The sequence below is a fragment of the Esox lucius genome, chromosome 1 (assembly GCF_011004845.1).
Source record: "Esox lucius isolate fEsoLuc1 chromosome 1, fEsoLuc1.pri, whole genome shotgun sequence".
NCBI classification, from domain to species: domain Eukaryota; kingdom Metazoa; phylum Chordata; class Actinopteri; order Esociformes; family Esocidae; genus Esox; species Esox lucius.
In genome coordinates, this window is record NC_047569.1 from 19,652,969 (window position 1) to 19,679,300 (window position 26,332).

At 38.7% G+C, this 26,332-nt stretch overlaps 2 protein-coding genes across 4 annotated transcripts; one reads left to right on the top strand and one right to left on the bottom strand.

The window, feature by feature from the left end:
• Nucleotides 1-771: 771 nt before the first annotated feature.
• Nucleotides 772-9,622, bottom strand: lbhl (LBH regulator of WNT signaling pathway, like). 2 transcript variants are annotated; one of them, XM_034287056.1, is made up of 4 exons: nt 8,938-9,592; nt 5,713-5,794; nt 5,193-5,490; nt 772-1,290 (listed from the first exon to the last, which is right to left on the bottom strand). In XM_034287056.1, exons 2-4 carry the CDS (start codon nt 5,788-5,790, stop codon nt 1,220-1,222), a joined length of 447 nt encoding a protein of 148 aa, XP_034142947.1. In that variant the 5' UTR covers nt 5,791-5,794; nt 8,938-9,592; the 3' UTR covers nt 772-1,219. The 2 variants fall into 2 exon arrangements, with proteins under 2 accessions (XP_034142947.1, XP_034142936.1); XM_034287045.1 differs by lacking the exon at nt 772-1,290 and adding an exon at nt 1,382-2,005 and having other exon boundaries at nt 8,938-9,622.
• Nucleotides 9,623-10,736: 1,114 nt separating this feature from the next.
• Nucleotides 10,737-24,567, top strand: polr2i (polymerase (RNA) II (DNA directed) polypeptide I). Of its 2 annotated transcripts, none has more exons than XM_010864981.4 (6): nt 10,737-10,783; nt 14,200-14,254; nt 14,424-14,497; nt 14,663-14,737; nt 19,502-19,553; nt 23,900-24,567. In XM_010864981.4, the coding sequence occupies exons 1-6, from the start codon at nt 10,761-10,763 to the stop codon at nt 23,960-23,962; spliced, it is 342 nt and encodes a 113-aa protein (XP_010863283.1). In that variant the 5' UTR covers nt 10,737-10,760; the 3' UTR covers nt 23,963-24,567. The 2 variants fall into 2 exon arrangements, with proteins under 2 accessions (XP_010863283.1, XP_010863282.1); XM_010864980.4 differs by lacking the exon at nt 10,737-10,783 and adding an exon at nt 13,775-13,948.
• Nucleotides 24,568-26,332: the final 1,765 nt, after the last annotated feature.

Genomic DNA, 26,332 nt, shown 5'->3' on the forward strand with positions numbered 1-26,332 from the left:
CAGGCCTTTTTGTGTTGCAGAACTCACCAGTGCATTCTATTTTTCTCAAAATGTACCAAACTGTTGATTTGGCCACTCCTAATGTTCCTGCTATCTTTCTGATGTTTTTTTTTTTCCAGCTTAAGGATGGCCTGTTTCACTTGTTTTGGGAGCTCCTTTGACCGCGTGTGGTGGCTTCACAGCAACAGCTTCCAAATGTGAATGCCACACCTGGAATCAACTCCTGACCCTTTACCTGGTCAAATAATGAAGAAATAAAAAAAAAGGACAGCCCAAACCTGTCAATGAAACAGCTTTTAAATCATTGAAAAAGAGGGGGGCTACATATTATTCCAATTAGGATGTGGATACCCTCAAATTAAAGCTGAGAGGGTGCACTTTAAGCCCATATTTTGGTAAACAGTCAAAATAAAACTTGTGTGTGTCCAATTATTTCCGGACTCAAATGTAAGTATTCAGACTCCTTATTTACTACGTTGTAGAAGTGCTTTTGGCATAGATCACAGCTTCTTGAATATGCATCTATTAGCTTTGCATGTCTACATTTGGGCATTTCCCCCCCATTCAGCTCTGTCGGATGGAATGGGGAGTTCTAGAGACATCTCATAATGCATCTCAGCTCAATTTGGAGTTTTAAAGTATCAAAGTGTCTGAGAATTCACTGACAATATTTAATTTTAAATAAATTGGCACAAATGTCTAAAAACATTGTTTTTTCATTTTCAGTATGGATATTGTGTGTAGACTGATGGTATTTTTTTTTTTATTAATTATAAATCAAGCCTATAATTCAAAAGAAAATGAGAAATTGAAGGGATCTGAAATAATTTCCAAAGGCACTGTACATATACAGTATCTTATTTTTGTGAAATATAACTGATAACAAATTAAGTTACTTCCTAATATTACTTGGGTAAAGAGTACAAGTACAGAATACAGATAGCAACTAGAAAAGTAATAAATACTTAACAAATTTTACATATAAGTAGTTACAACCAATCCCTGTCCATAAGAATCTGTCCATGAGAGATTATATATGCACTATCACACTAACATTGCACTACTATCCAACCTATTTACAAAACTAAGTAGTGTATCTCCTTTCAGTGAGAGACAGTAGGTCCTTTCTGTCTAGTGATCTGTTTTCTGTAGACCTGTGACCCTGTAGTCTGTGTTGGGTTTCTTCAGGAAGATAGCAGAGGTTTAGGGGATTGATAACTCAGTCCAGGGCAGGTGAACTGCTAGGTGGTAGAATGGGTGTTTCATCGCTTAATGCATCTTCATGGATGTCTGTAAGACAGAAAGAGTTACTGATAATCATATTGATATCACAAGCAAGCAAAGTATCATACATTTTCTACGATAATAAAAATATATAAAAAGACTCATTTCCAGAGACAGAGAGTGATGATGAAAATGCAAGAAAAACTTGAATGGCTGTTTAGGAAAGAAGTATACCAGGTTGAACATTTTGAAACAAGATTATTTATTAAATTAAAAGGATACATTTTTATTTTCTTAATTGAACAAGCATATATTTACAGTACATAGTGCCTTGCACTGTATTCCCCCCCTCAAATGAATTATCTTTCATTACTGAATTACGAATAGTACATTCACATTTCAAAACAAGAGAGACAGAGTGGTACAAGAATTTCAGTACAACAGAAGAGAAAAAGAGAAAAATGCCTTGCAAAACTATTCAAACACCTGAACAATTCTCTCATATTATTGAATTCCATTTTGTTTTGAAACATTAACACTCAAAATCGATTATTGTGAGTTGAAATTTGTTTCATGTTCAGAAGAAAAAATATTTTGCTTGCATAACTATTCAACCCCATGGAAACACCCAGTTGTCACAGATAAAGGAGCCTTGGTAAGATAGAAGCCAATACTCAAAAAGTGCAGTCTGAAATTACATCTAGAGTCAAGACACTGCATTGCAACAATGAAGTATGGTGATGGCCCATCATGCTGTGGGGATGCTTCTCTTCAACAGGGACTAAATTGAAGGAAGAATGGATGAAAGAAAGTACAGGGAAATACTGCAACAGAACCTGTCTCCAAAAAACAATAGCTTGGGTGGAAATTCACATTTTAGCAGGAACTAGTTTAAAATAGTAAATTAAACATAAGACTAAAACTACACATGAAAAACTATTTACATTAGAGTGTAAATTAGAGTTAACAAAAATGTAACTGGAATTTTTTTCTTTCTTAAAAACATTAGTTGATGGGATATTAAGGTTTTCGGAAGCATTTGAGGTTTTCTCTTAAAGCTTTTGAACTCACTATACAGTGGTGACACCTGCTGGCCAGGAATAAATATAATATGATTTGTTTATAGAGACCTCCTTTTTCATGATAGCTGACAAGACTTCATGGTGCAATGATTACGTGCGTGTACTGTGAAGGGGGAATTAGAATGTGAGGTTCGTATCCCACATTCTTCTTGCCTTTACAGTTAACCTATTCAACTGTGCATCTGTTCTAATGTTTTCAATTATAAAGGCTAGAAAGTCATAAGAGACACCAAAGGAAAAAAATAAACACTTTTACACCATTTCAAGTGGTAACAGTGGTAACATTGTTGTATTGATAATAGGAAGTTCTAAAGAATCCAGTGGCATTCAAGGATACTAGAAATTCAATAATTATTTCTTAAACAATTCATTCTATAATGAGAGCATCAAAAACTTAATCAGATATGTGTTTTCTTCTAAAGATAAACAACCACAATATGGGAGCAATTGGGAGTTATTAAATTTCAAAGAGCTCAATTGCCATTTCACACAGTTAGGATCAATTACCAGTACACACAGTAAGAATCAATTGCCATTGCACATTCTGTAGCAATCTAATTTTAATAAGATTGGATGTGAAAATTTTATTATAAATATCCACAGATGTTCCACTTGTTTCTAATGAATTCAAATCCATATGTGATAATGAGCTCTCTGTGGAAGAGAACAGAGATGCTCTTAAATCTATGAAGAAACATAAAACACCTGGATCAGATGGTCTATCTGTGAGATTCTATTTATACTTTTGGGAGTTTTTAGGGAAACCTGTATTCAACATGTTTCAAGAATGCCTAGTTAATGATGAGATGACCAATACCATGAAACAAGATGTTATTTCTTTCATACCACAAGCTGACAAAGATCCTCTTAAAAGATTATAGGAGACCTATTATATTGTTAAATGTAGATTAAACTGATAATTCTTGTATACACCTTATCAATGAAAGCCAAACTGGTTTCATGAAAGGCTGCCACGACCTGTATAACATGAAGTATTAGTCTTGATTGACAATTATTTATTCTGGTTTTAATTGTAAAAATGTATGTAATAAGAGCTTTAGAATTAATTTATTTTGAAGCTCTTATTACATTCCTTGACTTTGTCAAGCATTTGAGACATTAGAACATACATATCTAATAGAAACTTTGTTTACCTTTGATTTTGGGGCCTGATTTGTCGTGTCATCAATATATTTTACAAATTCATTAATAGTGGTGGAACTGGATTTTGATCCATTTTAGATTAATTTAAGAAATGAATAGGTAAAGAGAGTATAACATTACATTACAGGTATCAAAGATAGCAGGGCTAAGATGCATGCATAGAGGCTGGGGAAATGCAAGAATGATGCTTGAAAGTCACCTCTTACGTACCGTACCATACGGTCAAGCTGCTCCCAGAACAGCTCAATTGGGTTGAAATCCAGTGACTGTGCTGGGCATTGCGTTATAGACAGAATACCAGTTGACTGTTTCTTCCCTAAATAGTTACTGTATAGTTCGGAGCTGTGCTTTGGATAAATGTCCTGTTGTAACTGTCCAGAAAGCCAGCAACATGGAAGAGTTGAAGAGTTTTTGCTGGTTAGAAACAAACCTATATAAAAAATAAATATCCATTTATGTCCAGCTATGTAATTTGTAACATTGATTGATCCTTTAATGTATATATTTTTTTTGCTTTATTGGATAAATACAGTGGGGAAAGTTTTGCTGGCAGTCTGGATTCAAACCCACGCTTTAGTGATATGTCTGGCCTAGAAACAGCAGCTTGGACCACCATAGGCCTCCCTATTTGTATTCTTGCAAAGTCTTATAAATTAATCTAATCTAGCAGTTACTTTTAGATGAACTAGTTTCAACTGAAAGTATTCCAATTACATTACTGAGTTTTGGTAATCCATATGTTAATTTACTGATTACAGTTTTAGAGAGAAAACTTACATTTAGAAAGTAACCTGCCCAACCCTGACAATATCACACAGTGATGGAATGAGATGATATTAGAGTCCTGCAAACAAGCATATATAAAACCACAGTATTGTGTACAGTTATACTTAAGTAATTATTATTTGTCTAACAATATAAAAACAGTTTGTAAATAAAATCTCATATTAGGTAAAGGGACTTTGGTCAAATACATTTGTCAAATAATGTATGGAACACAGTTAGAGGATGAAAACAATAATCCAAAACATACCTCAAGATCCATACAGAAATGGTTCTGTGACAACAAAATCAATGTTCTGTCATGGTGCGCTTTGGTGGTGGTAAAGCGGGAGATTTGTACAGGGTAAAAGGGATCTTGAAGAAGGAAGGCAATCACTCTATTTTGCAACACCATGCCATACCCTGTGGACAGCGCTTGATTGGAGCCAATTCCCTCCTACAACAGGACAATGACCCAAACGCCGCTCCAAACTATGCATGAATTATTCAGAGAAGAAGCAGTCTGCTGGTTTTCTGTCTATAATGGAGTGGCTACCACAGTCACCGGATCTCAACCCTATTGAGCGGTTATGGTAGCAGCTTGACTCTATGGTACGTGAGTGCACTTCACCCATCAAGCCAATCCAACTTGTGGGAGGTGCTTCAGGAAGCATGGGGTGAAATCTCTTCAGATTACCTCAACAAATTGACAACTAGAAAACCAATGGTCTGCAAGGCTGTAATTGATGCAAATGGAGGATTCTAAGATGAAAGCAAAGTTTGAAGGGCACAATTACTACTTTAATTAAAAACACTTTTCATGCATGTTTTCATGAAACGTGACCCCATAGTTTTGAAAGGTAGTGTGAAATGTAGTACAAGGCCATGTGGGCTGGTCATCATGAGGATGTAGGTCACTATAATTATTACTATCATTAATCGTATAGATACACAACATACCAATGAGGGATGAGTTCTGCTGGTGATTGATGATAACCGATGTCTCCTCTTCCTCTTCTCCCCAGTCTGCAATGTTGGCTGGGGGGATACACTGTTCCAGAAACAGATCTTCATCCTCCTCAGAACAGAGGTCCATGTCCTCTGGGGGCCAGCGTAGCTCACCACTCTCCACCTCGCTTAAGTCGGTGGGCTCAACCACGATGGAGGGCAACCGTTCTTTCTCAGAGGGACTGAAGTGCTGCAAGCGATTGGAAGATCCCTCTGGACAAAGGGACACTTCAACTGGGTCTGGAAATATCTAGATGCAGGGTCCAGAGTTGGGGAATATAAAACTGGGTGACATGGATAGTGACATTACTTCATTGGCATAGTCTATTATATTGAAAATCTTTATTTAAAGACCCATCAGGATCTATTATTCAACAGCATCCCATTTATGGATATTTGGAAACCAGAAATGTGTCTGAGATTTTGAATTTCAATGCAGACATGGGTGGTTGGGTTGATGGTGGATGCATACCTGGAAAGGTAACCTTTCTTTATTAATCTGCAGTGACAGCTCACCCATCAAAGAATCCTGGGCACCAAGCACCTCCATCCCTCTGTGTATAAAATATAGTTTAGCTAACTGACACCAAGCACAGAGTTAATAGCTAAAAAGCCACAGTGATGAACTACTACTAGGGATGCACTGATTAGAAAATTAGATATGATGGGCCATTTTAAAGCATTCAATTGTTGGCCAGTGCTGTATATAGGTATATCTATTACTTATAGGAACACAGCACACAAAGACAGAACAATATGAAACACTTTACATGGCTGGGCCGACAAACACAAAAAAGGATATTTTACTCATATTGTGCTACGCAGTACACATACACAATGATGCATATTAGTTTAAAAGTCAGAGCCAGGCAATCATCTGCATCTGTGTGACACCAAGGTTCAAATCCTGCTCACAGGATAATGGTGCATTTGGCTTTGTGGGTTTGGGGGTTTAGTAGGTAAATGTGGTTGTCTTGCTTTATCACACTCTGCTTTAACTACTTTTGACAGCTGTGACCTCAATCAATGTAGGGGGCTGCAGAGTGCGTTCCCTCCGGCATGTAAGGATTCTGGTCTGCAATTCCTCATTAAGCAAACCGCATGATAACCACCAGAAGGTAATGGGATGAGTTTCACAAGACACATATCTCGACAGCGACTGGCCAAAGTTCGCTGGACGTTGTTACAATAAAGCAGAGCCTTAATTACAAATAAGGAAATAAGGAAAAACTGTCTAACATTTAAAAAAAGAAAATAAACATACATATAGAAGTGTCTCAGAGAAGAATACAGTATATAGTAATACTATGAACTGGGTGGTTCAAATTCTGAATACAGATTGGTTGAAAGCCCCGTAAAGAATTTGGTATTGTTAAAATTGCATTAGTATCTGTTTTGAAATGGTAATAAAGCCCATGGGAGTGTGTAGTGGAAGGATAATATCCACTGGTTAAGAGCTTTGTCCATGTTGCGTTGTCAGGCCTATGAACAGCTCTTAGCCGGGGTACATTTCTGCCAGGATAAAACGTAAAGCAGCAGACTCTGGACACCAGTTACAAACACTATTCTTAGTGACAGGTGCTTACTTTTTATCTAATCAACCCTTCCTCTACACCTTTCCCCTTCTTCAGGTTGCTCCCCTCATCCCTCTCATGCCTCAACCCTGACCCTGGGCAGACCTACACACACACACACTGTATCTATCACTCTGCCCATGCTCAGAAATGCCTGTCACACTGCATGTCCCTTTTCTTTTAAACATGCTTTTAAATTGACCAGATGGGTCAGGGCTATATTTGATTGGCTAGAGCTGGTCTACAAGGTACCAGTGTGAATCCCTGTTGGGTTGAGCCTAATGCCCGCACACACATACACAGACTGAGCTTCAGATTAGATTGCTTATGGCTGTCTGTGGGGTTTGATCATATGAAAATGGATTATGTCCTTATCCATCATCTTTTTTCATTATGTGACGGATTGGCAGAATGTGGCAGTTATATCTCTGTGTCCAAAGCCTCCATGCTAAAAGCCCATGTTAAGTGATACCAGTTATCCTCTGCTTGCCAAACAGACACTTTCACTGAGTGCCGTGTTGCACACAAGAGCCAGATCCAGGTGAACTGTAAATCCCCTGAAGTGTGGTCAGAATGTCGCTTCTTAACCTTGTTAATGTATTTTAACGCAACATGTATGAGCCTGAATTATTTATCAAAATCTGTTCAGTTCTCAAAAAAAAAAAAAAAAAGAGGATTAGGGGGAAGGGAAGATCTGTCTAAAAGTGGAATCCTCTTTCAACCGCCGACCTGCTCCTCCAAATGCTTGTCTGCTATTCTGGCATCCTGATCATAATTAACTCCTTGTTGAGGCTCGGATGAGAACAACTGTTTGAACAATCATTAAAGTAATGTCTAGTTTCAGCTTAGCAAGGGGATAAGAAAACCAAAAAGACAAGTTTGAATCTGGTTAATGTTTTGGCTGTTAAAATCATTTGAAACTCTCCAATTAAACTCTTGTCTTTATCATCCTAAACATTACAACAGATGGAAAGTTTTAGAAAAATGTGTTATCAGGCAAAGCAAAAAATAACAGGAGCTTTCTTAGGATAGGAAACCCAGATTCTAACTTTGTTCATTAAATCAGCGAGCTCCCCACAAAGTCTTATCCTATTTTGTTAATGGTTGAGTGTGGGATAGACAGACAGCGCATGCCCAGCTGAGGTAATGATGCTCGTAACAAACATGAACGGAAGACACTTGCAAAGGAAGAAGATTCTTGCCTGTTGGTAGCACTGACAAACGTCACACAGACAAATATTTGGACGACACAAGGCCATCAACAGTACTGATGCGCATCTGAAAAATAGACTAATTACATGCACATTACGTGCATTTCGGAATCTCATCTGATACTGTGTTGAGGCTATAACAGGAGCACCCCAGCACCCCTACTTTCTGCGGCTATGGCAATGTGCACTGTGTTTAAAAGATTTGAGTGATTCAATGTTTTTTGACTCAAACGCCAAAGAATTCAAAAAGCCTTGGTTGCTTGCCCAACCAGTGACTGTAAGTCTCTGAATACTAAATGACCAAAATGCAAATCATATCATATTGGCATATTCCTGGTGACCATTTTGGTTCAACAGCACCACTATTACAATGTGGCCAAGATCCCAGAATGCATCATTACATGATGATCTGAACACTTAAGTTCAACAGCTGTTCTCCATTCCATGACATGTTGGGAACACGGCATGATTAGCACAAATTGGGATATGGGGGAGGGGAACGGCTGGGGAAAATTAGAATTTCAACACACAGGTAATAGTACCCAATGATATACTACCACATTTTAGACCAATACAATCTGCAGAGGGTATTTTCGGGCATAAAATGCAAGACATAAACAAAGGGTACCGTAGTGTATATTACTAACAGGGTGGTTTGAACATTGAATGTTGACTTTATTTGAGAATACATACATATTTTGCTGCTTACTTGGTAACTTTGTAAAATACAGCTCTATAATGTGTCCTGTTACAAAACACATTGGACTGTAGTTCAAAATCAGGAAAATACAAACACACACTTAAACTTTCCCAATTATGCTTTCATAGTATCACTGAACATCTCTTAGCTCCTATAACTATAGCATCACTGCATCGGTGTGATCCCCATGCAAAATATCAGAGAAGCCTTACCCTTCTGTGGTCAGACAGAAGTCCTTCTCATCCTGGCAGACCTCCACGCCATCCAGGGTAGTCACTCCCAGGGTGGGTAGAGGGGGCTGAGGAGGGGGTACAGAGGATGCTGGTGGAAGGGGGAAGCTCCTACAGCCATCTCCTTCCGCCAGCCCCTCAGGGGAGTAGCTGGCCTCCAGGGCGACGCCTGGATGGGCTGTGTTGGGGTCCGTGAGGGAGGGAATCTGAGGATCGAGACGGTGGTCAGAAAGCTCGCCCCCTCTGTGGGTCAACAGACTGACCTAAAAGAAAAAGAGCATGTGTCCACTACACTCCAGCCTTCTTTTTCTGCCTACCACATAGCCACTCTCTGTCTCTCTCTATGTCTCCCTCACTCTCCACGGACAGGGCTTTGCAGAGGAGTGGGATTAGTGTCACTTTTGATTACGGAGGCTGGGTGGGTGACGTCAGCCTGGCCTGGCGATCTCTCAGCCAAGCGGGCACACAGTGCAGGAGATCTACTGAACTTGAAACAGGCACACCATACAGCCTGACGTTCCCTGTGCTCTGTTAGATTGGATCACTGAGTGTAGTGTGCAGCTGTTCACACAGTCTGATAAAGGAGATTTAACTCCTTCAGTCCCTCACCATCATCACCACCGCTTTCTCTCTCCCTCTGTTATTCCTTCTCCCTCTACGCGTGCGTCCTGTCACTCTCGTCAGAGTGGATTTGGACAATTCAAGGGAATTAGCCCAGGGATCAAGGGCTCAGGATGCAGTGAGGATATATATAGCAGCAAGCAGCAGGACAGCTATGTCTACACAAACTCAGCATCAGTCACAGCACTGTAAACTCCACAACACACATCATGTGGTTGAGGTAGAGGATGACCGGTCACTGTCAGTCAACCTGTTCATTTAAAGGCTTACTAATAGATTTTCCACTTGCCTGTGAACAAACCACTGATTGATGTACAATGGTTGTTAGTCTTATCTAACTGATTGTGTGTGGTCTATAGGACATCATTGTATATACATTATGCCAATGGTGCATGTCAATGACACAAGAACTGATATTCCAGAGACTGCATCTGTTTGAATCACAATTTCTATCTTCTGGGTGACTTAAAGTCTCAATATTTTGAGATATGAGACACCTAAGATCATGAGGGTTTGCTGTCATAATGGTATCTAGACAGCCTCAATAGTTTCCACACAGCAGAATAAATTACATCCTAATGTTTTTATGTTTATTAGCATCTGAATACACTAGCGCCACCTGTGTACATCAATATGCACCTCACCACTTTGCAAGACATCTGCTACGTGGTTTTACAACTTCAAAACTTCCATTCATACTTTTGTAGTCATGGAATATGACCAGAGTATAGTACTGTGGTGCCAACATCTTGCTGTGGGGATTCTTCACGTCAGCTGAGCCTGGGCATCTTTTAAAAAAAATTGAAAGCATAAATGGAGCAAAATACAGAAAGACAAACTGATTCAGGAAATTCACCCAAGCACAAGGCCAAATCCACATTGGGGTGGCTCAAGAACAAAAAGGTGTCCTAGTCCTGCAATGATTAAGTCCTGATCTTAATTCCATGAAGGGTGACATTTTGGCCAAGTCTCAGGTCTTGAGCACTCTTGAGCATTTTAAGTTGGTATGGCTGGAACATGTAAAACAAACTGTATTTGTTTATTTCTATCGCATAGGTTTAACTAGGGATGCACCAATACCGATAACAGTATCGGACCGATACTGGGCTCATGTACTCGTACTCATAGAAGTAGGCCCATACCATGCGCCGATACCACGCCATATAAACATTAAGTGAAACTCGATGGTTGTGTTGCCTCTGGACACGTGAGTATAGAATATAGAACTCAGATTGGTAGAGCAGGAAGATGGAGATGTCAGCAATGACAAAAGTAGAGGGCAAGCTCTGCTCTGCTAAATTGTCAAGAGGGAGAAAGGAAAAACAATAATTTAACACAAGCAATTTGATCAAACATCGTTAGACACAACACAGCGCAGAGGTCAATGAGTATGCTAATGCTAGCAGCGCATAACCACAACAACATCTAACTCCAACACCGGGGAAGTGAAATAAAATGTCCAGAGACAAAAAAAATGAAAGAGCAGAGTATGAAAATATTAACTGAATCGGGCACATTTTACTATTGCACGAGCATCAGAGCAGAGAAGCAATGTCCTGAACGAGTATCAAACTAGGAACAGTAACTGACTGTGTCTTTGTATGCTCACGTTAATGTTGAACTGTCAGTAAGTGTCTGACACATTAATATAAAAGTAGCCACCGTCTGAGCCACAACTCAAGAGAAAATCATGGAAACACCAGAACCCAGTCCACAACATGTTTTCAGGGGAGAAAACTTTTGTTTTTTTACTGAAAAAACCTAGTGTAGCTTTAAGTACTTGGTATTGGTACTCGGTATCGGCAAGTACCCAAACGTACTCGTACTTGACCTGAAAAAAAGTGGTTTCGGTGCATCCCTAGTTTAAACAGTTACTCTTAGAAACTTTTATACACCAGGTGTATTTGGTCTCATCTCTCATCTCAATCTTGTGACAAGTTGAGGTACTAACTTTCACCAACTGTTACTGGCCTGCATTACTATATTTAGTAACCAGGTAGGGCTTGCTAGCCAGCCTGCTAGCTGGTAAGTAGCCAGTTTGCTAGCTATAAAACAGTGCAAGGTAACAGTTCAGTTGTTATTTAATTTGCTATGTAAGCAAATTAAATTCATGCTATCTTTAATCTTTACTAATACATTTATTTATTTGTATCTTCTTATAACATTCACACAATCCAGTTATTATTTTGTGCTGCCAAACTAGGCTGTAAACACACATCCCGCTAAGCCATTCAAATTCTCTGTTAGAGACCTTTGCATATTCAAGGAGTGCACTTATGGTATGAACAAACCATAAATATATTCAACAGACGAAATGAGAATCAAGTCAATTTTATATTTTAATTCAGAAATAAACTATTTTTTGTTTTGAATTGGAAATCAAATATTTTAAATCTATTTTTATTATTTAGTTTTTCCATTACCCACATGAATCCTAAAAGTAAAAGGTACACCCCTCTACGCGTCCCTTGGCCCTACAAAAATAAATTGCTAACAGGTAATAGACGGTAGACCACAACCCCTTGCGCAGTAATAGGAGTTTCCGTCCACAATTCTTGAGTTCTTCACTTGTTATATTGATAGTTATTGCATCAGTGTCATTCACGAATGAAAGAAAATCGGGCGTTGGTGTGCCTCGAAATTAAATAGCTTTGGTAGTGTAAAGTTCGTCTTCAGTCTCGCTACAGTCGCTAGCATGGGCTCAATTCATAAGACTATTCCAAGCATAGACTGTATGATTCCAAGTAGTAAAATACAAGTAGGCCTATTACTGGCTAATAAGCTATTAAAACGGCCAGTGGCAGAAGCCATACAGTTCGTAACTGTTTGTGGTGGAAGTAAACTTCATAAGAAACGTTGGTCAATTTAGCACAATGTTTAATGGTGTCTAGCTAAATACTCAAACTTAGCGTAATGTTAACGCGTGACTAAATTATCTAATGTTGAGACAAGTTTTTGACGAGATGTTATACTAGCTAACTATATACTAAACGGTACGTACTTCCAGTACATAGTATGTAGTATGCGACTTGAGATTCACTCTGGACAGACAGCGTCAGTCACAGTTTACCCATAACACATTGCGGTTCTGAACCATAGAACAACACAACTCGACATAGGCTGACGTAATAGAACCACTAGATCGGCTGATGTCAGAGAACATCTAGACATCAGAATGGAGCAATTTGACAGCCATCTTACCTGGGATCTATTCTAAACAATCTTCAGTACAAACACATGGAATAAGTGACATTTCAGTTCTTATAACAGTTACATTTCCTTAATAATATATAAATAGTCACTGTCATGTGTAGCATAATGCATAAAATGACTGTACTTTTCAGAATATTAACAAACAAATCCATTTGAAATTGTTTTCAATAATTAATTTATTTAGGAGGTCAAATGGCTATGGTCTAATGTAGGAAGATACAGGATGGTACTGTAAATACAGTGCAAAATGTATATTTCTTTATTTCCAAAGATAACAATTAATTGTGATTTTGAACTATAATACATGTATTTGTATATACATATACATAGTATCATTTCATTTCATTGTAGAAATCAGTACACTAAATAGAGCAAGTTATCTCACTGAATTTGGTATGCTAACAGTAGCATAGTCATTGGAGGACAGAAATAGCAGTAACAAGTCTACTTTTTGTAGACAAAGGCTACCCAACATCGCCATCTGTTGATTATATACAGTAATTTTTTTTTTTTTTGACGAACAGTTATTTCACATACGTTGTGTGCAACATTAATTATGCTTTATATCTATGTTTTGTTCATAGATATAATATTAAATATAAACACATGGTAAACATGGCATTTTACGTTTATATAGATATTATATGAATAACCACTGACATGGATAGCATAATCCATACAATGTTTTTGAATATTAACTAATATATCCATTTGAAATAATTTAATTATACAAAATGCCTATATGATATCAATGAATGTAAGACACATGATAGTATTTTAAATATATTTAGTTTTTATGATTACAACTAACAGTGATTGCAATTCATTTCAGAAATGAAAATCTCAGTTACAGTACGCTTTTTGCGAAGCAAGTCGCTGCTCATGACTAACTTTTCCGAACTGGGCCCTCGTAAGATGGCGGACTTGTTGGGCGTCAGATGGCTCTGTAAGTCCCATCTATACTTTATATCTGCTCTGAACGCGTATTGACATTTTGTTCGCACGTGTCATATGACTATCGAAACGGCGGCGAATAACCTAATCGCTTCAAACTTGCTGAAGCGTTGTTGTATTTTGTAGATTTTAAAAACGTTCAAATGGATATAGAGGGTGGTACATACGAACCAGGATTCGTTGGAATCCGATTTTGTCAAGAATGGTATGATCGCCGTGTCGTAAACAGTTCTTATGATGCACAGAATGCTAATTGCTATTAGATATGCTAATAGTTGTCTGTACACCGCCATACATACGTTAATTGTATCGTTAGCTAGTAAGTTAGCTAGGAATAGCTAGTACAGTGAACGTTATCCATCTAGCTGTCTCTCCGTGAATATTAGACACAATATTATTTGACAGGACAACGGCGCAACTATAATGCTGTAACACAATTGTGTCCTTCTTTTCCAGCAACAACATGTTGTATCCTAAAGAAGACAAGGAAAATCGCATTCTGCTCTATGCAGTAAGTATAGCCATAACGAATGGACTCTTTCCGTTCATAACCACTCAAAATGGCTTGTTAACTATTTAGTTAGCTAGTTAAATTCCTTACTGGTTTGGATGTCTTTGGTCATTGAGATGTACTTGTATAAATGTGGTAGCGATTGGTGACTTTTTGTGCATCTTAACAGTGTAGGAACTGTGACTATCAACAAGAAGCAGACAATAGCTGCATATATGTCAACAAGATCACCCACGAGGTTGAGTAAGTGCAGTGTTCTTTCCACCCCATTTTTATGTCACTGTTTGTGACAGCTGCCTATTTAAAATGGGCTTTTTATAATATTGAATTTCTTATCCTTGTTTGATTTGACATGTTTGTTGATTTCTTACCCTTCGTTCTCACCTCTTTGATGTTTCTTCTTTCCAGTGAGCTGACACAAATCATTGCAGATGTGTCTCAGGATCCAACACTACCCCGGACAGAGGACCACCCTTGCCCAAAGTGAGTGTATCCAACTGTCACTCAAACAAAACAAAATATTTTCTAGCTGTTTGAAATCAGACAGTTTGTGAGAAAAAAACAAGATGTATCAACTATTTATCCAATTTAATTTCTAGAACAGTTCAGATAGGGACACTGTTACCACTGTTTACAAAGGTTGACATATTCAATATTAAGTATAACATTGAAAAATATAATAATAAAGAAATTAGAAGGCAAAGAAGAAATACTTATATATTAGGATTTGTGTCGGACGGTGACATTTTCCACACGCCTGCTCTAAATTCCAGCTGCCTTGTTATTGCGCTCATTTTTAGTAAGGCTTTAGGTTTTAATTAGCCAAACATGTTGGTCTTATCATTAATTCTATTACTGCTGGCATCAACTCATTATTTATATTGAATATGGCTGAGAGCAATATTTTGGTTAGCCCTGAATTCTTTTGCGAGTTTTAATTATCACGGTGGGGATGGTGTCAATTAAACTTGTGCAACTAGAGGAGACGGCACTTTGCTTCAACATTGCAGGTCCTGTTTGTATTGAGAAGTGTCAAACAGCATCATCTACTTTCAGAAGACTGGTGGCATCTGTAGAACATTATTAGATTTTTGGGCAGTGGGTGGAGTCATAGAACATTAAGCCACATCGGTTTGGAAACTGTGACATGGAAGTAAATGATAATTCAACAGTACGCTACCAGTACACCGATACAGCAAAATGGTTTGAGTCCGTTGCCAAACATCCGACAGAATGGCCTGCTATCCACAGCTGGACACACTGTAAATAAGAAATTAGTTGCACTTGGCATTAAACAGATTAATATGCTAGTATTTCTGTCAAACAACAAATGTATAAAACCAATTTGGTAAAATGGTGGGCTAGGCCAGATTCTGGGGCTATGATGGAATTCCATATATTATACTTCTTTAGGAAATTGCACATTTATGTATAGCGTATTAATTTTTAAGGCTAATATATAGAGTATCTAAATGGTCCCACGAATTATGAAGTTTATTGTTGTCTACTGGACTTTTCATTGTGTTGCATAACATTGGCCTCCACTGGACACAATGGGTACACCACTGAACGCAGTTTGAAATAAATCTTTCACACATTTTAATGTAGATATTGGAATATTATTGTAAATAATACTTTTTTAAGGAAGAATATTTGAATATAGTTCAGGAAAATTTTTACAGCCCTAGCAGATACTCAAAATTCATTACTCAGAATTAGTATCTATTGATACAGAGTACTGATCCAACAACAGCATTTTTATTTTGTTGTGAGGAAACTGCGGTATACCTGCTGTAACACCTGTGTGTAGAGCTTTGATAAAACAATAGAAAAAAATATTGATGGTTTTGCAAGAATTAGAAAGATTAAGACTTTGTGATAATGTCTAATTAGTTTCCCTGAGTTCCTGCTATATAGCTTTTGGAGGCAGAGAAAAACAGGCACAGTGTATCATGAAACGCAGAGTCAGGACTTGAATGACTGCATGTCACTTAATAATTGAACATCCAGTTACTAAGCCATTGCTCAGAAAATTATATAGGAGTGTTTTTAGGCTTGTTATATAATACATTTTATGTTTCTAATAGTATTATTGTACATTTTGAAGCGCAAAGACACAAACCACATTCTGGTGCTGGTCCTTACTAGATGAAGTCAAAGCTTTATAGTAGCGGACGCTAGCATTAGGCAAGGTAGGCAGCCGTCTATGGCCCCAGAAGGCCTAGGGCCCTGTGAAAATTCAAACTCAAATAAAAACCTTCAATATAATAATACATTGTTTTTTATATTTGTTTTATGTCTTAAGGTCTGATTGTGTTACTCAAAATGATATTCAAATTAAATAATGCCTTCCAATACATTGTTTATGTTTCAGACCAAACCCCCCGTTTTACTTAAATGGTCTGTCCCATATTGTTTCATACAGCAGTCCACCTGAGACTGTTACCTTACACAAGAGATGGACAACAATGTTTTTAAAATATGAAACGCTCGTATGTGAGCAGGGCAGAAAAAAGAAAGGAGGAAAATAGTGTGAGTGTCCATAGCAGTAGTAGCCTACCGGCGGTGGCTACTACTTGTGTCATAAACATGAATAGCTTAGTGGCTGCGGTTATTACTACTTAATATGACTGTTTGACAGTCACATAAAAAAGCGCTATTCCTGACCTGAACCATCACGAACAGGCTAACAGACAAGGAAAGGTGCAATATAGTGAGAAAGGGAATGTATATGAATGCACTTCAATGGCAGTTCCATTCAATAATAAAGAAAGGTATGTTGAAAATGTTGCCGGTATGGCTTAGACAAGGACAATAAGGTAAAAAATGTATGTGGGGCCTCAACCAATCTCTGCCTAGGGCCCCCAAATCTCTAAAACCTGCCACTGAGGGACATAACTAATGTTGTACCGTTTTGTTTCACAAAAGACATGCAGCTTTTAAGCACAGTGGAAATAGAGGCTTAGAGCTTTCAGCACAGGTACTAAAAGTATTATTTTAAATGACAATTACTTTGCTTAATTAGAAAATAAATGGTTGCGAGACTTGTCTTCTGACATTAACATGCTCACCCCCGTTACACCACCTGGCAAGGAAATTAACACACGCAACCCGCCAAATGCGTGTAAATTTTTTGCTTGGTTGCATACATTTGCTGAAACTACCCGCCACTGAGGCAGGTAGACATTAAGCAAAAATACTGTTCCGAAAATACACAAATCAACTCAAATGAATCTGTCCAGATTCTCTCTGACTCTCACTGTTGACAAATTCATTTATTATGGGACCTAACTGGTAATATATAACTGCTCTTTTTTTTTTTTTTTGGTGGAAAACGTAATCATCACAGTATAACACCAAGTCAGTAAAACTACAGGGATATCAATGCACTACAGCGATTGTGAATCAATGTCACCTATTTTGGCGCAAATGAAAGTGAAAACAGGAGAGGCATCAAGACAACCCTGAAAAAGGGAATGGTTTTGCAGGTGGTGGCCACAGACAATTGCTCTCTCCTTATCCTTCCTGACTGATTCTGCTCTAGTTTTCCATTCTGCTAGTGTCACTACTGGTAGCATGAGGTGGTACCTGCAGCCCATTCAGTTTGCACAGGTAGTTCCATCAAAAGATTTGCTGTTTCACCAAGTACAGTCTCAAAAGATTGGAGGAGATACCAGGAGTCAGGCCGTTGCACGAGGAGAGCTGGACAGGTCCGTATAAGGGCATCAACCCAGCAGCAGGACTTGTAACTGCTCCTTTGTGTGAGGAGGAACAGGAGTACTGCCAGAGCCCTACAAAATGACCTCGAGCGGGCTACTGGTGTGCATGTTTCTCAACGAACTGCATGTTTCTGACAGAAACAGACTCTGTGGGGGTAGCATGAGGGCCGATGTCCTCTAGTGGGACCTGTGCTCACAGCCCAGCACCATGTAGCTCGAGTGGCATTCGTTAGAGAACACCAAGGTCAGCAGGTACGCCATTGGTGCCCCGTTTTCTTCACGGATGAGGGCAGGTTCACACTGAGCATGTGACAGACATGAAACAGTCTGAAGACGCCGTGAAAACAACATCCCAGCTTTTGGAAACCTTGTTGCTGGCATCAAATTCAAAGTGAGCATATCTTTTTCAAGGAACAAAAAAATAAATTTTTGTTTTTGTAAAAAAATGTTTTACTATTTTCTAATGAACATACAGTAGGGTTTAAATGATTTGCGCATTCTGTTTTTATTTCCATTTTACACAGCGTCCCAAATTTTTGGGAAATGGGGTTGTACAATAATAGTTCCAAAAAGACAAAGTACTATTTGACAAACTCCATTTGCATTTAAAAAGGTTATTTCAAAGGCATACAGTAATCATATCGCTGGTCTAACAAAAACAATAACACATCAGCATTTTAATTGCATTTCCTTTGCTGTAGCAGATTGGGGAGTTTTGTCATCGACAGGTTTTACTGAAATTGTAACAAGGCTCGTTTTATACATTTTTTAAGCTGGTTAACTAAAAGTTGAATAGCTTGGCTTACATGGAGATCATTATTTTCTGCTTGTGGTCAAAACAATGGAAGAATCACCCTTCTTTTAAACTAATTCTTCTTTTTTTGTTGTCTAACAGGAGGCAGTCCTGATTTGCATTCACTGCCCTCTTCCATTTCTCCAATAATCTTTGCTTATAGAAAGCATGCATGTTGTACATTTGTTTAAATAGAAATGGAAAAACAAACACCAATGGGTTTTTTCAATTCGCCTCATATCTGTTCAGCAATACTGTCTTTAGCCATATTTTTTTGCAACAACAAGGTTTACATCAACACAGGTCCACCGCAGGTCTGAGCGTTGCATGGACACATCCATGCTGTCACCTACCAAAGCACATACGGCATGGGCAAATCCAAACCATGGCACACTGGTGGACCTTTTTCTTCTGTCCAAAAGTAGCATCTAAATTTCATCATCCTCTAGCCATTCAGGATTCATTAATTTGCCAAAAACTAACCATTTTAAATAAGCACGTGCACCTCCGATCAAACGTATTAATGGCACAACATAGGGGCTTGATTAAATTGCTGGTGTTGTATTTTGCAGTAGTATAGCCTCCCTCAAAACACCTGCTTTGTTAAGTTTGCATCGAGAAGTTTTGCTGTTGGCTGTTTCAAGCGTAAAATAATTAAAGAATGCAAATGTTGTTGTTGAGCTCACAAGTCACTGTCAGATTGCTTTTGGTCTGACCTCTTCCCTGTCGTTTCAGGTGTGGCCACAAGGAGGCAGTGTTTTTCCAGTCCCACAGTATGAAGGCTGAGGTAGGTTGCTATGTCATTCTTTAATTATGGTGGCATTTTAGGAAGAAGTTAAATGTTTCCTCAATTTTGTTTATTATTTGGGTAAATCATTGCCTTCTTCATCATCTACTATGCTAGCCTTAACAATGTCAATTTTTATGTTACCTGTCAATTTGATTAGATTAGATTCAACTTTATTCTCATTGAACAGTACAAGTACAGAACAACGAAATGCAGTTAGCATCTAACCAGAAGTGTAAATAGAAGAGGGCAAGTATTTAGAAGTAATAAGTATATGCATATTACAAGGGGAATGTATATATGTGCATTGAAGGCAAATGCAGTACAAATGGCAATACTGAATGTGCAATTAATGCAAATAGAGGGCAGAAAATGTACAAGTATTAAGTATAGTGTATGTTACAAGTGGGATAATAGTTGTGCAGGTACAAATGGCAATTCTAGATGTTTAATTAAGGCAAATTGAAAGAGTTGGCAGCGATGAGGTCACAGACATGCGTATGTGACAACTGTAAAAATGCAAGCATGATGGCAGTTCTAAATGTGCAAAGAGGCTAATTGAATGTGCAAGGTGCATGTGCAAATGAAATGCAGGGATAGCAGCAGTGAGGTTCCCGAGATAGACACAGGAACCTCACTGCTGAGGTTCCCGAGGTAGTTTGTGTTTCCTGTTAGAAAGAAATATGACTTAATAATTTCAAACAGTATCATAATTACTTGTAATGTTTTGAAGTAATTATAAATCATTCTGATCATGAAGTTCATTAACAGGGTTCTAATTTAGGTACATTTAAACATAAAACAGCAGCTATGTGAATCCCTTTTTCACTCAAATCTACACATGGTGATGGTGCCATCCCTAGGGTCCATTTTAAAATGGGTTCTATAGATCCTGGATGCTGAGCAGCATTTCAAGCCAAGCTGTATTGACTGTCACAGACATACCTATGCCTCCAAACAGTTCCGTCTGAAACTACCCTGGCTGTAGGCTGCCATGAATGAACGGCGCACTGTGAAGACAAGACAGCTTCTTTCTGAGCCGGGCATTATCATGAATACTTACAATTAAATGCCAATAGAGGTTTCAGTGTTGAGATGTTGTCAGAAACAAACCCACCCTTCTAGTTTTTATCACACCGCTTGCTTACCTTGGAAGTCTAGACTGAAATACTTATGGGGGGTACGGAACGCATTGGCTTATACACTGATGAGCCAAAACATTATGACCACTCGCAGGTGAAACAATTAACATTGATCATCTCCTAACAAGGGCACATGCCAAGGTCTGGGTAGATTAGATGGTTAGTGAACAAACAGTTCTCGTAGTCAACATGTTGGATGCAGAAGAAATGGGCAGGAGTGAAGACCTGAGCGACTTTGACAAGGCCAGATTGTTATGGCCAGACGACTGGGTCAGAGCATCTCTGAAACAAGGCTTGTGGGGTGCTCCCAGTCAGCAGTGGTGAGTACCTACTGACAATGATCCAAGGAGGGACAAACCACAAATTGGCAACAGGGTGTTGGGCGCCCAAGGCTCATCGATACATGAGGGAAACAAAGGCTGTCCTGTCTGGTCCGAACTGACAGAAGTCTACAGAAGATTTGAAGGATGGTTATGGGAGGAATGTGTCACCACACAGTGCATCGTACCCTTGCTATACGTTGCCAATGATGGCCCCTGTCTACCGTCGAAAGCGTCTGTAATGAGCACGCAGGTGTAGGAACTGGACCTTGGATTAGTGGAAGAAGGTCGCCTGGTACGATGAGTCACCTTTTTTGCTTTTACATCACGTGGATAGCCGTGTACATTTGCACTGTTTCCCTGGAGAAGAGATGGCACCAGGATGCACTGTGGGAAGACGACAAGCCAGTGGAGAGAGTGTGATGCACTGGGCAATGTTCTCTTGGGAAACCCTGGGTCTCAATCCGATTAAGCATCTGTGGGATTTGCTGGACCAACAAGTCTGATCCACAGTGTCTCCATCTCACATCTTACAGGACCTGAAAGACCTGCTGCTATGTCTTGTTGCCAGATACCACAAAACACCTTCAGGGGTCTTTATAGGGGTCATGCCTCGACAGGTCAGTGCCGTTTTGGTGGAGAACCAACAGCATATTAGGCAGGTGGTCATTGGGTTTTGTCTCATCAGTATATTGTACTCTGATTGAGCTCGCAGGCATCAAAGCTGCCTTGAGCCTTGCTGGAGCAGGATGATGAATATTCGATTACTAATCATCCAGACCCGGAGCATGCCAGATAATTCCATCGCCCTCCGTTGAACCCATGGGCTGATCCGTGAGAAGGATTTGAAAGCTGGTCTCGCAATACCACAGCTTCCTGTAAGGCAGTAACTTTACCTCTGGATCATTCAGAGGCAATAGAAATTCAGACAGAACTTAGCTGCAGGATGGGAAGAAAGAGAATTGCTCAGTGATGTCACCATGAAGCCTGTTGGTCAATTTTAAAACAGCAACAAAGTTCAGCAGTTTTTTTAATGGGAGACAATTGACCATTGATCAACCACATTGTAGTGACACTTCAACATTGACCTCAGTGAAAATAATGAATATATGCTGCAGATGACCACTGCAGAAGACCTCTTGTGATCAATTCATGAAAAAGTCTGAATGCATTACATTAGCCAGCTGCATAGAGGGGTAGAAAAGATAACTGATTAACCATAGGCTACAGTGGCTTTGGAATGTATCCAGACCCATTCACTTGCTCCAAAATGTGTTGTATTGTAGATAGCATGTATAATTAATTACATTGATTTATTTTGCCTTCAATCTACACACAATACCCAACAGCTTCAAAGTGAATTTGTGCCAATTTATTGAAAAACGAAAATATCCCATTCAGAAGTATTCAGATCCTTGCCATGACACACTGAATTGAGCTCCAATGCAACCTGTGTCCTTTCATCTGATTACAGGTCCACATTACATTGATTGGACACTATATAGAAAGGCACACCTGTTTATATAAGGTTCCAAACTTTAGTGTCCAAAGAACTCTCCTTAGATCTCAGAGAACTGTAAAAAATTGCTAAAGCATTGAATGTTTCCAGGACCATAGTGGGCTCCATCATTGTGTATTGGATGTAGTCTATGCCAGGCAGGCCTTATATAATGACCATTCTAACAGCCTCAGAGTTTCTCTGCAGTGATGTGAGAACCTGCCAGAAGAAAAACCGTCTCTGCAGCACTCCTATCACATTATTGTTAGCCACTCCTAAGTAAAACGCATATGACATGGCGTCTGAATTACCCTGAGAGCATGAGGAAAAATATTATATAGTCTGATGAGACTGGAATCAAACTATTTTGCCTGACTGAAAAGCTCTATATCTGGTGAAAACCACACATTTCCTGTTTGATATCATCCCTGTGGTGAAGAATGGTGGTGGGTGCATCATGCAGTGGGGATCCTTCTAAGTGGCAGGGCTTTTCAGGATTTAGTGAAAGATTTAGAGAGCAAAACACAGAGGTCCTTGAAGGAAACCTGATCCAGAGTGCACAAGACCTCTGACTGAGGTAGTAATCCAGGAAGTTTTCATCTCACATTTGGCTTAGAGGTCTTCCTTGGTCTACTAGCCTGTTTTTGATTTCTGATCTCACCATTGCTTTCCTTCTTATCAGACTGTTTTGTTTTAAGGTGGTGTTATTTCTAAATTGTGAAACTGGTGTACACAAGAAGAAAAAATACTTTAACCTCTGAACAAATTTGAATCTGGCCTTTCTGTTTTTGGTTCCAAATACATATGGAGAAGATTGTATAGTGGTGGAACTTGAGATACATTGTTTTGACTACTATAGTGAACAAAATGACTACAATTCACAAGATTAAGCCTAAGAAATATAAATGAACTATTAATGTTTACATGTACAATGTGTCCCCCTGGGTTTAAGTAATTGGTGATGGATCACCTTGAACATTTCATCACCTTGAGCCGACAACATGCCTCTCAGAATGTCTGCGCATGGTACAGGCTTAAATGTAATACCCATTCAATAACATTCAGTAACTCTTGAAATTAAATTATTTCCAATATAAACATCTTGGATTCTTTCCAAGCGGTAAATATTGCAATTTAAACCTATTGCAAATTCAGACTTTAGAAGGCTCATACACTTCAGGGTTGTTTTTACCTGGTAGTTACTTGAACTCACCTGGTGTACCTGGTCTGAATAAGCCTCTTAATTAAAAGGATATGATGAAAACCCAATGTGTTTTTCTAAGACTGACAATGATATGCTCTGTTCTAGAGACTCCAGCTATATATGAGCTATATGGACACCATAGGTGGTGTATATGAAAGTAACTGTTTCATTTTTCTGTGTAGGATGCCATGAGATTATACTATGTCTGCACAGCCCCTCACTGTGGACACCGCTGGACAGAGTGAGCAGGAAGAGGAAGAGACCTTAACGTAGGCATCTGCAGGATCTGACTTGTCCAACAAGCAACTGTCTCACTGCAATTAACTGTGGCTTTAATTTAAAAAAAGTTATTTTTTTAGTTAGTTATTTTTGGTTTAAAATAGTCCGCTAAATCACTTTTGTCCAGGAATTATGACTTTGTTATTTAATGTTAGACAGTGCTTTAAGGAATAAATAAGATTTCTATGGTCTACTTAAAGGTGCTGCTACATGTGATTCCATATGCAGGAAAAGATTGGTGAATTACAAAAACATAATGTTATAACAATAATATTATTTTTCTTTTAAAAAAGAAATATGCTCTGTCACTCTATCAATCACCAGTGATAATCTTTGAATTGTAACATGGTTCCCTACACTATATAGTTCATAATTTCTCATGTAAACATCGAGCAAGAGAACTGTTTAGATTTTGAGCAACCAGGAAATATATGTAATGCATACTATGACATGTAGCACCTGTGGTATTAACTTTGGATGTTGTAGCGAAATGCCTTAATGCGTTATTGAGATGAGGTATAAATTCTAGTACTTTTTACAAACTTTCCTGAATAAAACTTTTTTTATAATACTTTTTTTCTGAACTTTGCATGTCACTAATAATTATTTAAACTTCGATAATGCTGTCATAGAGTCTCAAAGTGCAAAAGGTTAAGGTTGTCCAAGCAGCATAAATCGCTTCCCTGGTGATCATGTACTGCATGATCATGTATCTGTCTTCTATCTTTTCCCTGCATTCCTGTCCATTGAGGCTCCCTCCAAACGCATAAAAAAAGAACTAATATTTGTCAGAGCCATCATTTCCTGTAATAAAAGCTTTAAGTCATTTAAGGTAAGTATGTTTTACACACATTGTAGGAGTGATTATGGCCCATTTTTCTTGGCAGATTTGTTGAATGATGTGTGTGGACCGGAAACTTTCAAATAGTGCCACAGATTTGAAATTAGGATTTCTTCTGGACTAGGACTTTTGAAATTCTGTGCAATGTTGCTTTGGCATTGTGCTTGTTGAATATCCTTACAAGCTTCATCATTTTAGCGGACTGAACCAGGTTATCTTGCAGGACTTCCCTGTATTCTGTTCCATTTATTCTTCATTCAGAATAATGTGAATCCACTGTTAAGGATAACAAAAGTCCTGGAAAGGATTTTATACATATTCAAATGGAGAGTCAACCTGTCAGCATGTTTTGAACATACAACAAGTAAAACTCCCTTCCGTAATACAAAGGGTTATAATCTAGCCAATCCTTCAAAAGGAGACATTCAACAAAAAGAAACGAGACTGATAGGAGCCATCACAACAAATGTCCTCAAGCTAATTATTCTATACAATTGCCTTTGACAATCAGTGTAGGTAGTGAAACAGTCTAAGACGGAAGCTTGACAACTCCCAGCCCTAATTCTAACTTGCAACCCATCTCAGCAAACCACTGACAACCTGAAAACAGCTGCCCTCACAATTCTATCCTAAGAATACACACATGATATGGGAGCATGATCAATAACACTCTTTGCTAGTACACGGTGAAGTATGAGCGTACTGATGTCAGAAAGATGACCCGATTGTTCAAATTATTATTGAAAATAAATCAAGATGGTAGAAGTCAGTGAAATGTCAAATGATGTAGAAAGATTTTTGTTAATACTTTGAATGAAAGATCAAGAGGATAAACAAAGCAATTTTTTTCTTAGCCCTTTTTGCTCATATTTACCAAGGGTGCCAATATTAGTGGAGGGCACTGAATGTGTTAATAATGTTCCCGCCACCAATTACATTTAGGTTGCCATGCTGCATCATGGTCTCCCATCTATTCAAAAGTATCTGAGCACTTCCTTTGCTTTCAGACCCGTGCTCACATCGTCACCCACTCATGTTACCCACTTTGGCGCCCTTCTTTTGAAATTCTGACGTTTTAGTTCTCCTATCAGAATCAGTTAAAACAGGATTAGCCACTGATACCCTCTCTTCCAGTTTTACATTGAATCTTTTGCAGGTTATTCCAAGACCAAGGAGAATTATGGGGGCATTATCTTTTTCCCACTTCAGACCTGGCCATAGGAATTGTGAAAGACAGCAGCAGCTGAGAGCGAAGACTACACACTGCTTTGTACACAAATAAAAAACGTAGGTTATTGAACTCACTTCTGTTTCTTCCAATCTCTCCAATATAAGGAAGTATAAAACAAGGCTGGTGAAAGATGGAATAAATTTAGAAAACCTGCAAAACCGCTTTTACCCAGCCAAATAAATCACAATGCCCTCCCCTCTACTACACCCCCCCCCCCCCCCCCCCCCCCCCAGATCGACTTGTCCCTAAAGGAAATTATTGTAG

Bases quoted from the DNA above. Each gene is read 5' to 3' on its own strand.
- lbhl (XM_034287045.1), bottom strand. From the start codon at position 5,790: ATGGAGGTGCTTGGTGCCCAGGATTCTTTGATGGGTGAGCTGTCACTG. The intron at 5,491-5,712 runs GTATGCATCCAC...CCCTGCATCTAG, and splicing joins AAGAAAGGTTACCTTTCCAG to ATATTTCCAGACCCAGTTGA. The intron at 2,006-5,192 runs GTATGTTGTGTA...CCTTCAATTTAG, and splicing joins GCAGAACTCATCCCTCATTG to TCCCTGTTGAAGAGAAGCAT.
- polr2i (XM_010864980.4), top strand. From the start codon at position 13,887: ATGGATATAGAGGGTGGTACATACGAACCAGGATTCGTTGGAATCCGA. The intron at 13,949-14,199 runs GTATGATCGCCG...CTTCTTTTCCAG, and splicing joins ATCCGATTTTGTCAAGAATG to CAACAACATGTTGTATCCTA. The intron at 14,498-14,662 runs GTAAGTGCAGTG...TCTTCTTTCCAG, and splicing joins AAGATCACCCACGAGGTTGA to TGAGCTGACACAAATCATTG.